This window comes from Grampus griseus (assembly GCF_964374135.1).
Source record: "Grampus griseus genome assembly, chromosome: 7".
NCBI classification, from domain to species: Eukaryota; Metazoa; Chordata; class Mammalia; order Artiodactyla; family Delphinidae; genus Grampus; species Grampus griseus.
In genome coordinates, this window is record NC_139001.1 from 20,913,582 (window position 1) to 20,928,159 (window position 14,578).

General features: G+C 46.5%; 1 protein-coding gene and 1 pseudogene across 5 annotated transcripts in view; one reads left to right on the top strand and one right to left on the bottom strand.

Moving 5' to 3' along the window:
• SMARCAL1 (SNF2 related chromatin remodeling annealing helicase 1) overlaps positions 1-14,578 on the bottom strand; it is a 52,983-nt gene that overhangs the window by 16,389 nt on the left and 22,016 nt on the right. For all 4 annotated transcript variants that reach the window (XM_082658575.1, XM_082658573.1, XM_082658574.1 and 1 more), the window contains 2 exons: positions 8,575-8,715; positions 2,598-2,816 (listed from right to left, as the gene is read on the bottom strand). In XM_082658575.1, the coding sequence (XP_082514701.1) occupies positions 2,598-2,816; positions 8,575-8,715 (360 nt within the window). The remainder of the gene's footprint in view (positions 1-2,597; positions 2,817-8,574; positions 8,716-14,578) is intronic.
• On the top strand, positions 3,295-6,446 carry LOC309824935 (tetratricopeptide repeat protein 23-like; annotated as a pseudogene). The gene is made up of 2 exons: positions 3,295-3,365; positions 5,561-6,446. The product of its transcript is annotated as a tetratricopeptide repeat protein 23-like (transcript).

The following is a 14,578-nucleotide window of genomic DNA, read 5'->3' on the forward strand; positions in this document are numbered from 1 at the left end:
CTCCATTTTAACACTTTCAATTCAGGATTTCACAGCCAGTCAGGGCTTGGAAGGCATGTTGATGGCCATCTGGCCCAAGCCCCGGCTGACACTGGCTCCCCTTCCTGGGTTAAGTTGGCAGGAGGGTGCTCCCAGTCAGATCCACGGTTTGCAGATGCATCAAGTCTGGGGCTTTACAGTAAGAAAGGTTCTGATGTTTTCAGGGTCATGCTCACAAATTCATTTGCTACTTGGATTTTCCATTATAAAAATTAATTTACATTAAAGAACACAAAAGAAAACCAAATTTTCAAGAATTTGTCTTATTATCTAAAAGAATTTAGCATGTGGCTTGAGCATCATATGCTGAAGGCAACCTGTATCTATTCAATTTCTCTCTCTTAGGGACAAACCTAAATTTCCCAAGACACCAAGGAAGCACATAGCAATCCTCAAGCACTGGACTGGGAAGAACTCAAGGCCCCTTCTCCACTGGATTCTTGAAGAATTACACTGCAGTTTAGGGTTTGTCTGCACGATCTGCAAAACAGTGTTAAGACTCTGGGCTGTAGAAGCAGAGACAACAATCACACACAACAGGCAGGACTCAGAGCAACTGTCCCAAGTCCTTCATACTTTTCCAGCACCAAGCCTATGAGGTAGGTCGTGGCTCCCCTTTTTAGGGAAGAAAGTATCTACAAATCCCAAAGAATTTAAGGGACTTGCACAGCTACGGGGAGTTATAAACACCCAATATTCCTGATTTCCATGGCTCAGCCTAGTCAATTTCACATCACTGTCGATAAACTCAGAAATCAAACTTGCAGGTTACATATGAAATCATCTTTGGAAAGAGCCACTCACCTAACTGTGCACATTGGCGGAAAGTTTAAAAAATGCTTTCAACCCTTGCTGCACTAAGTTCAAAATTCCCATACGTCTTTTTGGCCATATTGCCTCTTGACCACTTAACGTGACTTTCCTCCTCAATTCTAATGCCCACAGACCGTTTTGTCAGTTGTCTACGCTGGCTGCTCTCCACCACCTGGTTCAGGAGATGGACTGGGTACAGGTGAGGGTGTCCTCTGGGGACTCCCACGAAATACTAATAGACTTTCTTCCATCACACACACAAGGAACTAAAACATAGCATTTTATAAACATTCAGACCTCTGCATCTAAAAAGATCACACATCTGAATTTTTCCCATTAATATTACATATGCTATACATGTTCCTTGGTTTCCTTGTCTGGTGGAGTTCACTGGTGGGCAAAAGTTAGTAGACATTAAAGGTTTAAGAAAGTTCTAAGAAAAAACTAAAATTGAGAAAATATTTTTATTCACTGCCTTTTTTTCTCTAGAAATCAGAAAAAGACACCAATGCTGGTTTTAGCAACAGAACACCCCGGTTCTGCTCATGGTTCCACTGAAATATAATTTGAGAACCACTGGTCTGTATGTCCACGTCAACGTTAAGGAACTTCACTTGAAAACTCCACGGCAAAGAGATTACGCTTGCTCACTTCCTCCAGGCCATCCCGATTATTATGTATAATACAGCATAAATTAAATACTGCTAGACAAGCTACCAGTGTATCCTTTACCCTACACTGTTTCTTAAAAATGACTAGCCAGTCTTGTTCATCACATGGTAAAATAACATTAAAAAAAAAAAATCACACATTCTGTCTCCTGTCATCTTACTTATTTTGTACTCTCCCAGAAGGCTAGTATCTCATGTAGATCTAAGTTTCCGTATACAGGGTAATATCAAGCCCAGATAATGCTTTATGATAATGTCAGAAAATGTCAATGACTGTCATTTTCTTGGGAATGAAAATTGCAAGGTTTTTATCCCAAGAAGACAGAAACGGGTCTGGTATAGATTACTTTATAGCACTTAGCACGGTATGACACTAAAGACAGATATGAAACGAAAGTGTTTTGAAAAGACAAAGTCACCATAGTGGAAAGAGCCCTAATATATAAGGCTAACAGGCCTGGTTATAGCCTCAGCTCTGCCATGGAGTAGCCATAAGACCTTGGGCAAATCCCACTCTCTGTGAGCTTCAGTTTCCCCCTCTATAAAATGGGGGTGCCAACTTGTTGCCAACCATAAATGACCGAAATAAGGATTAAAAGTTAAGAGAGTTTGAAAACTCTTTGTTATATAAATGTCAATTTGTTTTTTTGACTAAAGCAAAAGACATGAGATGATTAGAGCGTTAACATATATAACAAATACACTTAGGACTAATTTCTAATGACCGTTACTAAAGGAAGTATTCTCAAAATACACTAAACATAAACTCCAACTTTCTTTGAGGGATTCAGAATACATATCACCATCCTGTGGTTGCCCTGGGGTTTATCTCTATGACTGTCCGTCAACAGTGATCTACACAAGTAGAAAACTGCAAATTAATATGAGATTTTGGAAGTAGACCAGGTAGGCTGAGAAATGAAGCGGGCTCACCATCCTGCCCGGGGCGAGGGAGAGAGGTTACGGGAAGACAAGTTCGGGGGACCCTGGGTCAGCTCTGCAGTGCCCCTCCAGGGCAGGAACAGCTGTGCACAAGGGGACCTTCCCAATCCCCATCTCCAGCCCCGGACTCACAGTGCTCTCCTTGGTGGTCATCTCCTTGGCCGCGGCATCCAGGGCAGCTCTGGTCCTGGCGCTGATCCGGCCTGGGGCGACCACCACCATCTTGCGCTGTTTGGCTGGGAGCTGGCAGAGGACGTCGCCCTTGAGGCGTCGCAGCATGACCGTCTCCTCCAGCAGGAGCTTCAGCTCCCCCAGGTTGGAGGAGCCTGAATAATCCCATCCCCAGGGCAGCTGTGGAGGCAGAACAGAGACACAGCTCGTGAGAGTCCCCAGGGCCCAGGACTGGAGCTGTCACCTCCGGGAATGGCCTTCTCGCAACCCTCTCTTCCCTTGGCTTTGTTCAGAGAACTTCAAGTGGCTTTAAGGGATGAATAAAATCTCACAGAATACAAATGAGAAACAGGAAGGAAAAGGAAGAAAGAAAGTCAGGAATGAGAGAACCAAAAACGTGTATCATGGCGTCCCACAGTTTGGCGCTATCCTTTCTAGCAGCAAAGGCAAGATGTCAAGCGGTTTGGTGCCTGTTACATTGAAGAGCAAACGAGACACTCAGCTTGTCAGACTCTTCCCATACACTAAATGCACAAAGTTTCCCTAGGGCTTACCCGACTGAGCCTGTTGCACAAGGTAACAGATGATGCTGTAATATCTTTATTTGATGAGGGTTACAGGGATTACGAAGCTGCTCTTCCCCAGCGTGGGCCTCACCATGCGTGACCTGGTGAATGCCACTGCGGTGGCCATGGTGGAGGCGGCTGAAGGGAAGAACCCAGAACACAGGTGCTGCAGTCTTGCTGAAACCAGAGGTGGGTTTTAGAGCACCCAGGCAGTCCTTCATAAAAATGGTTCCTTCATTTAGCAGCTCAAGGAGGCAGTGAGCAAGAATGTCTACTTCCTACCACACAGGTAGACAAGATGCTACCGATTAAAATAAAAACCCTGCCCTTCACTAACAATCTTACTGGAAACAGGACTGACTTTTACGGTCCTGTAGAAAATCAGGGAGCCAGGGTATCTGCTGCCTTAGGGTTTCAGCTGCTCATTTGCCCTCATGCCTCACCCCACCCTGGACTGTGAACCACCGAGGGCAGGGGCTAGGCTTGATCACTTTCGAGGGCCAGTGGACCTAGTATAATGCTGGAGATGTGATAGGTGTCCTATAAACCTCTGCTAGATTGAGAGCAGGAAGAGACAGCCAAAGGTGGAGAAATAAAATGATCAAAAACTGCTTCTTCTTTTAAAAAAATACACCCTGAAATCAACTGGATGTTCTGAGCAAACGCCTTCACGGTATAGGGTCGAAAATGAGCTCAGCATGGGGCATTCTTTTCAGTGGCTTCTCTTAATGCAAGAATCTGACCACAGTTAAAAGAAAAAAAAAAAGTAGAGACTTCCCTGGTGGCGCAGTGGTTGAGAATCCGCCTGCCAATGCAGGGGACACAGGTTCGATCCCTGGTCCGGGAAGATCCCACATGCCACGGAGCAGCTAAGCCCATGCACCACAACTACTGAGCCTGCACTCTAGAGCCCACGAGCCACAACTACTGAGCCCATGTGCCACAACTACTGAAGCCCATGCGCCTAGAGACTGTGCTCCTTAACAAGAGAAGGCACTGCAATAAGAAGCCTGCACACCATGATGAAGAGTAGCCTCCACTCGCCACAACTAGAGGAAGACTGTGCGCAGCAACGAAGACCCAACGCAGCCAAAAATAATAAATTAATTTAAAAAAAAAGTAGCCCTGGCCTACTGGCTGCATTATATAAAAATCATGCTAGGAACAAATGGATATCGTAATTAATTTAGGTATAATGTTCCTACCTTCTAATATTATCAACTCTTAACCTTGCAGGTTAAAACCCAATAATACCAAAGGTTTTAAATGCGTAATACCGTAATTACAATCCAACAAGCTTTTATTGAAAACTTATCACGGAGCAGGCACTGGGCTAGGTGAAAGGAAGGATACAAAGATGGGGAAGGCAGCGTCTGACTATGTTTTCTTGGATGCTGGGGCAGTGGCAGCAGGAGGAGGACAAGGGCGAATCTGAGGATGGCTTGAATGACTGCGGAGACGGTGGCCGGAGACTGGGAACCCAGGGAGGGACAGTGCAGCAGTAAAGGCAGGGAATGGCTCTGCCCTCAGCACCGCCCCGACCCCTGGCTAAACACGACACCATGCGTCCAGACAGTCAAGGAAGATAAGATCCTTTTCAGAAATCAAGTTGTCTTGAGGGATCAACACAACTGCGCACAACCTAACCTGGACTGATCCATGGGGAAACTTTGTTAAAGGTGTGTATGGCTTTAAATACATTTAATAACAGAAATCTCCTGCCTCAATAACCAGCTAAAAACGGTTTGCCATTAACTTTGCCAAGCACCACAAGTTGCATTATAAGTACTCTGAATGTAAGTGGATATTTTTAAAGTACTTGAAAAGCTGTCTTTCCTTTTCCAAAAGTATTTTAAAATAAGGTAGATGATCTTATTAACATCACTAACTTGCATGGCAAGCTTTTCTCTCCCAGGTGGCATGGGTGATGAGTGAGGGGCAGCCGTTTCTCCAAGTGTCAGTGTCTTCGATGCAGACAGCAGCTCGGCGTATTTGTGACTTGATCAAAAGAAGGAATCCTTAAGGTCTGAAGTAATGAGGCTTTAGAGTCCAGTTAGAGCCTCTGCACAGGGACACTGCCCGCAGGAGAGAAGCCAGGGTGAGCTGGAGTTGTGGCTTCAAGGTTACAGCAGAACAAGTGGGGAAAATGAGAAGTGATTTGCCCTTGAGAGAGGGGCCAGCGCCTGCCATTCTAATTCAGTGCTACTGGAACCTCACGGGAACAGGGTTTAGGCATCTGAGAAGTCTACCTTGCCGGACAAAAGACAACTGTTGAAGGATAAATCCATCACCCTGGCCACAGCTTTGAAAGTAGAGATTAGAAAGAGAAGTGAGTGACTCTCCCTTTCTGGTTTTCAGATCGTGGGTGTTCCGGAGCCTGGACCAGAGAGAGCTACTCGGGGCTCAGGAAGAAGGTTCGAACCAGCCCCATCACCTCCCACCTGTCAGCAATGACACCGACTGGGACTTCTGCTCCACCCATCACAGCACACCAAGGCCCCAGCACACCAGTGAACAGATGAGACTGTATCCCACTGGTGGGTCTGGAGAGAGTGAAGAGGGCACAGATGCCAAGAAGGAGAAGGCCACAGACTGTGTCTCTTCCTGAAAAGAGAACAGCCCAGTGCTTGAAGAAAACAGCTCAACTGATTAAGGAAAAACAACGAACTCCTAAGCAAACAAGGAGCTAATTCTGTGTGTCATCCTGTCTCGGGTTATTCTGGGGAAGAGCACTCGAAAGGTGCACAGGCTTTGGCTGCCTGACACGGAGAGACCCCCCAGCTCAGGCCAGGAAACATGCTGTGTCCACCAAGGACGCACTGCTGAGCTACAAGGGAGACACGGTCGCAGACAAGGAGAGCGAGGAAATCCTGGAAGCTCTGGTCGTGCTCCGCCACACGCTGGGGGTGGCCTGGCTCCTGCCAAACCAAGACACAGAGGCCTGCTTCAACCTGAAGAGGCAGAGGGAACACGAAGGAGCGAAAGAACTACATGAGGGAGGCGTCTGGGGATTACCCGTCTCAGAGAAGGACCAAGTGCTGCTTGGGGCAGGGCCTCCTTGGCCATCTGCAGGCTGAACACAGCTCGGGCATACTTGGAAAAGGCACTTGGCAACATTATTACTGCTGCGGGTGACAGGATGTCAGAAGTGATCAGTCTACAGAGAAACCACGCCCAGGCCCGCCAGCACTGGCAGCAGGCTCATTTGACCCGCGTTTCTTTGTTCACTGACTCAGCCCCCTAAGCGCAGAGGTGAGCATGTTACCAGCTGAGGCCTGTGCCATGTCTGGAGGGACCCAGCACAGGGAATCTCAGCCAAGTTCAGCCGCCAAGTGTGGAGATGACACACGCTACACATGTGCCCTGTGGAGATGACACACGCTACACATGTGCCCTGTGGAGACCACACACGCTACCCATGTGCCCTGTGGAGACCACACACGCTACACATGTGCCCTGTGGAGATGACACACGCTACCCATGTGCCCTGTACTGCACCAGCGGACAAGGAGATTGGTGAGAAAAGACAAAAACGCTGCCATCTACCCCTTCCTCTGCTCTCCACCTCCTGACTCTTTTCCTCTGGTTTGCAAGAGAGATGGTGGTGGTAGCTAGAATTTTCTTGATCAGTATTCAAAAGTGAGGTGCTGGGGCATCCAGAGGAAAGCCCAGTGATGAATTCATCCTTCAGCAGTGGCCCTTTGTCTGGCAAGGTCATCCTCCTGAAAGCGGGGCTTTGGCAGCAAGGCACCTCTGAGGAAGATGGAGTCCCACGCTCAGCCAGGTGGCCAGACTGGTGACCGCCAATGGAGTCAACGGCCCGTCAGGAGGAATTTGCATTTGTGACTACTGTAATTTAAATATTTTTTAAAATGCTGACCTTCTCATTTACGAAAGTAATCCATTTTGGCATACCTTATCTTCCAGTCATACATGAGAGAGACACAGAGGGGGGTGAAAGAGGAGGCGGGGGAAGAGAGGGAGACAAAGAATGAATAATTAACTATAGGGAAAGTTTCGCATCCTACTTTTTTCCACTCTTTTATTTCCCCATGTCATTAAATAAACTTTTTTTCTTCAGCTAAAAAAAACTGAGGGGGCTTTCCTGGTGGCGCAGTGGTTAAGAATCCGCCTGCCAGTGCAGGGGACACAGGTTCGAGCCCTGGTCCGGGAAGATCTGACATGCCGTGGAGCAACTAAGCCCATGCGCCACAACTACTGAGCCTGTGTGCCACAACTACTGAAGCCCACACGCCTGGAGCCCGTGCTCTACAACAAGAGAAGCCACTGCAATGAGAAACCCTCAGCAACCAGAGAAAGCTCGCACAAAGCCATGGAAGACCCAATGCAGCCAAAAAAATAAATAAATAATTAAATAAATAAATTTATTAAAAAAAACAGGTTTTAGAAATCGTGATTTTTAAAATTTTTTTATTTTTTTGGCTGCGTTGGGTCTTGCTGCTGCACACAGGCTTTCTCTAGGTGCGGCGAGCAGGGGCTACTCTTCATTGTGGTGCACAGACTTCATATTGTGGTGGCTTCTCGTGTGGAGCAAGGGCCCTAGCCGTGTGGGCTTCAGTAGTTGTGGCTCGTGGGCTCTAAAGCGCAGGCTCAGTAGTTGTGGCTCACCGTCTTAGCTGCTCCGTGGCATGTGGGATCTTCCCAGGCTAAGGATTGAACCCGTGTCTCCTGCACTGGCAGGCAGATTCTTAACCACTGCGTCACCAGGGAAGTCCAGAAATCACGATTTTGATTGCAACGGCATTTGTTTACAAGGCTTCCTCTGCCATTTCTGGAGAACGGAAGCTGTGCAGACTGTATCTTCAGGGGCAGCTGCTCCATTGGCACCGTATTCATAGAGATAATTTGCAGGTCAGAGGCTTCTGGCCTGCTGACCGGGCACGATTCACTATAATGAGTCGACATTTAAAGCAAAGGCCCACTGATGAGAGCCCACCAGGGGAGCCTGAGATCATGCTTCCCACTCCACCTGTTCAAAGGCTTCCTCTGTCCTTTTTGCACAGAGTATGTAGGGCCTCGGCCTCACCTGGAGCTCACCTCAGTGCCCTTCTCTGAGGCAAGAGCTGTTGGCTTTCAGAGCTCCAGGCACCTATGCATCGGCCACTGGTCGCTCTACTAGAAAACACTAACGTGGAATCACCACAAGCATTAGAACTCGGAGGGGCTGCTCTTATCTTACCGTAGAGGACACTCCAAGGTCAGAGTTAGGGGCAAAGCAGAGCTAAAATCTGAATCCAGCTCTATGGCCAGTGATCTTCTGATCACACCACAGCCAAAAAGAAGGAATGGAAAGGGAGGTGTGAAAATCAGGGTGGGGTGGGCGGGGAAGAGGGGGAATAAAGAACACATACCCGCCTGGCACCACAGTAGCGAAGTCCAAAGGCATGGAACTGAGGGAAGAAGGTCGGTCTGACGGCGAGGATCTGCGTGTAGAGCTCTGCCGGCCGGGACATGGCTGGGGTGCCCGACAGTAAGATCACCCTCTTGGCAACCTAGAACACAAAAGCCCAAGATGCTGAGACGCACAGAGGACACGCAAGAGATGTCCCCAGCACCCCCAGGAGTTGGAGCCGAGGCCCCCGGAACAGTACACCCCTGGAATCTTGCATGAACACCTTCACTTCCTCGCACTCTGACCGCAGGTACTTCTCAAGTTCGTGCATCTTAGATCCAAGGTAGATCTAGATTCCAAAGGCACTACGGCTGGCCTCACTCCAGAGCTCTGGGTGGCCACAACCTGGGAACTCTAAGCGAAGGTACCATGACCAGAGAAAAAGAGCATGTGTGCTCCGAGAACCTCACGGTGTGACCTGGGTAAGAGGCTGGGCGTCATCTCCTAAGCTGCCTTGGCCACACCCTCTGCCTGCATGTACATCAGCACTCAGTCCCTTACACTGAATTCTATCTTGTCTGTCTCCCTCACTAGACTGCAAGCTTCTTGAGATCAAGGACTGGGCTGTGTCCACCTCTGTTTCCGTAGAACAGTGGCTGGCACAAAGTAGGCAATCAATAAATATTCACTGTATGCCTAAAAATGTTCACAAGGAAGCTAACTGGTGTCCTACGGAACGTGGAGTAAACTCAAAGAATCCAGCATGGGTAGAGGAAGGGGAAGTAGGAGAGACAGCAGCAGGTCCGAACTTTTTCCAGGATGGATTTCTGACACCCAAGCTGAACCTATGATTAGATACTGACACCTAGGACCAGCCCTTTCTCAATCCCAGGAGAAAGCATCAGCAATGACCTGTGTACAAGCCTCTATTTGTTTTCTTTAGAGGAGGAAAAAAAAAAAAAAAAAAGGCTGTCACTAGCTCAGCTGCACAATGCCTTGAGCCTAGAGATCCCTGATTCAAGCTCATCTGGTAGTTAATAAGGACTTTAAAAGGTGGGACCCGGATCCATCTACCCTACACTCAGCCCAGGCCTGCAGCAGCCTGCTCAGCTGAGGGCAGGATGGGCGTAAACAGTTGGTCAATTCCAGTGACAGACTTCGGGCTCCTCCTTAGCGTGACACCAACCTGACCCAAGAAGACCAGACCCCAAATCCTACCTCTTACTCAGATGAGAAAGAGGGTGAGATATAAAAGGAGACACTTCCCTACTGTACTAGAACACGGAGTGGCCAAAGATCACTGGTGGTAAAATCCATTTCAGCTCTGGGAAGGGACCCTACTGGGGGGCTCAGTTGTCTAGAAACAGCTTGTTAACCACTGTAACCTCGAGTTAATGATGGCAGCGTAAGGCAATCGCATGCAGTCAGTCACCTAGGGGAGGAAATCAGGTTTTCAGATAGATACACGGCCTCATAAAAGTAAATAAATACAGGTGCAGCAGAGGGAAGGAAAATGATTATAAATATACAACATATATACCGTTCTTGAGACGCACTTCTGCCCGCTCAGCAGCTGCTAAGACCTAATTCCATTAGGACAGGAGAGCCATGAACTTCTCCAGCTATAATTTTCCACAGTTCAACTACCTGGGCCTTCTAATTTCCTCCATGGTTTAATGCAGACTCATTAAAATAACAATGAGCTTCTGGAATGACGCCTGTTGCACCACTTGCCTTGGCTCAAGACCATTTCAATGAAACGGGGAAAATGAGAAGTCTTACCGGTAAGAGAAAATCAGCTCACCATCCAAACCTATTCCCCACATCATCACTGCTGTAGCCTGGGGATGGAGCCTGGGCAGCAGCTCATAGATCAGGTGCTGGAAATGAACTCCAGGGTTCTCTGCCCGATATTTATAGGACGGAGTTAACATGGAGTCAGACCTCCCATATACTGTCCAGACTAGGGTGGTGATGGGACCGTTGAAAATGGATGCTTGTGGGTGTTAAAAAAGCAGAGGCAGCATTATGGAAAGAGAAAAGGCCAGCTTTGAAAAGAAACCAATACGGCGTCTCATCTATTATGGAATGACTTAGCCTGCTCAGCCCCGACACGTTTATTGTCATCACTGTCATCCATAAGGCCTTTAATTGTGCCCGGTTTCACGTGGTTTATATGCCACCCTCTACCCTTGAGAACTTCCGGTTTAGGAAAATATAAATGCATAAAACTACATAAATCAACCCTAAATTGAACGCCTTACAGGTAACTCTTCTAGCACCCAAGAAACCCACAATGGAACAATGCAAAAAAACGATTTCTATTTAGCGTCACAGAGAAGTTAGTTGATTCACACGAGCAGGGGACTCTTCCTGCAGCCTGCCTGATCACACTGGGGGTGAGAGCAGACCCTCCTAGTGGACACCGCCCCCGCTGTGGCCTGAAGAGGCAAAGAGCCATCTCTCCAAACGCAGAGGGACTGGGTTTTCTGTTCTAGGTGCAGAGGAACTGGGTTTTCGACTCCTTGCTTGTATATCACAAGTACTGCCATTGTAGTACTGTACAAAACATCCAAAACCTGGTTACAAATCCAACAAAAGGGATCAGATGATACACATTCTGACAAATTTATACAATAGACTACTATTTGTAAGAATGAGGTCCAGTTATCGGGAATGAGGTGGCATGATTACCAAGATACGCCATTAAGGGAAAAAAGGAAGGTGCAAAACTGGTTGTAGAACATTCTAGGGAGGGAGAAAGGAAACACACGTTGAATGTACTGACATGGGCACAGACTAATTTTTACAACTAAACCCCAAAATCCAGTAACTGTGGCTGTCTTCGAGGAGAGAGATCAAGGGACTGGGGGATCCAGAGTGGGGAGAAAGAGTTATTTTTCACTGTACACCCTTCTGTACTCTTTGAATATATCACCTAGTTAAACTACTTCAATGAAAAAGGAAAAGAAAAAGCTCAGACACCTTAGACCACTATGCTCATCTGATCTAGCCAATCAACAGACATAAAAGGACTCTACTCCCACAAAAAGAGAAACAGCTATTTATCAGGGAAGGATGGTGGGATTCTGAGGGCCTTTCTTCTTCTAAAGAAATAATCTGGGTGAGCTGTGACAGGGCGAGAGAGAGTCATGGACATATACACACTAACAAACGTAGTAAGGTAGATAGCTAGTGGGAAGCAGCCGCATGGCACAGGGATATTGGCTCGGTGCTTTGTGACAGCCTGGAGGGATGGGATAGGGAGGGTGGGAGGGAGGGAGACGCAAGAGGGAAGACATATGGGAACATATGTTTATGTATGACTGATTCACTGTTATAAAGCAGAAACTAACACACCATTGTAAAGCAATTATACCCCAATAAAGATGTTAAAAAAAAAAGAAATAATCTAACTGGTTTAACAATAAAAAGCACTATAAAAAAAAAAACACACACTAAAGGAAACTCAAACACACCTCACTGCTCACAATGGAAAAGTCAGATACCCTTCAGGGCTGGAGTCATGTGGAGAAAAAGACCATGTGATTTGGCCTGAGCAGGAGTGAAGGTGGTGATGCGTGGCCAGACTGGATTTCAGAGGCAACTATCAAAAGGTAAAACTACGACCCAGAAATTCTGAGTGGAAGAATTCGTCCTAAGAGGACAAAGTATACAAGCTATGAACATACGGATGATGTTCACTTGCAGAATTATTTATAATAGCTAAACAGTGTCCAACACTAAGGGTTAAATCATGGGATGCGTCCATACCACAGAACGCTCCCAAACCATTAAAAATGATCTTGGGGGCTTCCCTGGTGGCGCAGTGGTTGAGAGTCCGCCTGCCGATGCAGGGGACACGGGTTCGTGCCCCGGTCCGGGGGGATCCCACATGCCGCAGAGCAGCTGGGCCCGTGAGCCATGGCCGCTGAGCCTGCACGTCCAGAGCCTGTGCTCCGCAGAGGGAGAGGTCACAACAGCGAGAGGCCCATGTACCGCAAAAAAAAAAAAAAAAAAAAAAAAAAATCTTGCCCTACAGCTGACATGTTAGAAAAATAACCAAACTGTTAACAGTGGTTTTCTGTGTTGGAGGGATTAAAGGTGATTTCAGTTTTGTTCTTTATAGCTTTCTGTCTTGCCTACTTTCACACAGTTGAACCTTGAACGACACAGGTTTGAACTGTACAGGTCCACTTAGGCAGATGTTTTCAATAGTAAATACTACAGTCCTATACTGCCTGAGGTTGGATGCATCTCAGTATGTGGAGGAACCTCAGATATGGAGGGCCAGCTAAATATAAGTTAAAGGCACGTTAAACCCCCGCTGCTCAAGGGTCAACTGCAGATGAAAACAGAACCACCTCGCTTCGCAGCCCAGGAAAACGGTGCTGTAGGGGAAGAAAGATGTCACATTTCCCATGGGACAACACCACTAGTTTCTTACAACCTAAGCAAAACGTCCTCTGCATGCAGCTGCTGTTTCCATTCAGGAAACCCACATGATGTGGCCTATCTCACAGAGAGTAGGATATAACCTAATCACCTCATCATGAACATCTGCTGAAAATATTTTGACATATTAATTATCAGAATATAGTTCTAAGAGATGCACAAGTTAGAGGAACAGTCAAGTAGTATTAAATTCGGCCCTTCTTTGGCTCTTCAAAGGCATTATTTTCCTTCTTCCCAACTCTCCTCTTATTCCCAAAATACCTAGATTCACTCATTTCCTTAGAGTATCTGATCAGTGGTTCTCAACAGAAATGGGGAGGGGTAATTCCCCCCTCCTCCCCAGGGACGCTTGGCAAGACCTGGTTGTCACAACTGAAGGAGCCAGTGGCATTCAGTGAGTAGAGGCCAAGGATGCAGCTAAATGTCCTACGATGCCCAGGACAGCCCTGTGGATAACAACGAATTATCCAGCCCCAAATGTCAACAGTGCCAAGGTTGAGGAACTCTGGTCTCGACGGAAATACAGCAGAGAGGTGGGAGGTCTGATGATCAGAATAACACAGGATGCCTCATCCTCCTCAACAGTCCAGCACACGTGAAGTCAATGTCATGGATGACAGTGGCTTCCAGACACCCATGAACAGGCTATATTCACGGGTCCTGTTTTGAAACATTAATTCATCCCAGTTCTACGGCCAATGCAGAGTAATACATACTAGTTAGCGGTTAAAATTTTGTTTTAAATGTGTCACTCTGAAATATACCCAAGATCTGAAAAACGCAGACACTGCTTTGAACGGTCTGACTCAGAAGCACATATTTCAGAAACCAATATTTAAGTCCAGCTGCCTGACCAGGCAATGAGTGCATTAACAAGACAGTTGCTAAGAAGCTTTCCTATTATATCTTTAATGATATCATCTATCTACTGTGCAGTTTCTTTTGTCTAAACAATCAGGGGTATACAGATTTAATTTCAGTTATGGCTGTAAAATTGGAACCACAGTACCAGGGTCTATTAACATTTTTCAAAAGAAAACATATGAAAATTCCCCAAAAGAAGGGCCACCACTTTGGGAAAAACATTTAAGTGTGTCCATAAATGGCTCTCAACCTATAAACATTTATAGGTAATTTGGGCAGAGAATCAAGGTTTTTAAGTAAAGGACCTTTAGGTTTGGAGGGAATGACATAATCCTGCTTTGGAAGATGTTATCATATTACCTGTTACTCCGAACACAAAACCAACTTGAAATGAGCAGACACTCAACTGTGTTTTGTGGGGAGTTGGAAAAAATTAATTTTCAAATGCTATTAAGTTTCACCAACATTTAGCATATTTGTCTTCCCTAGCTTGGGTACAACTTAAAGCTTCTTTTAAGCAATAAAAGCTGCAGTTTTAAAAATCAGGTGCAACCCAAGAGCCCAAGATGAACATAACATGCGCTTTCGTTTGCTCAGTTCATACAAACCAAAGGAGATTCCCCCAAAGTCACCTGTGAGATATTTCTACCTTGTTACGAGAGAAAAGACTACTTTTCTAATTGTACAACTTTTTTCCCTGAAGT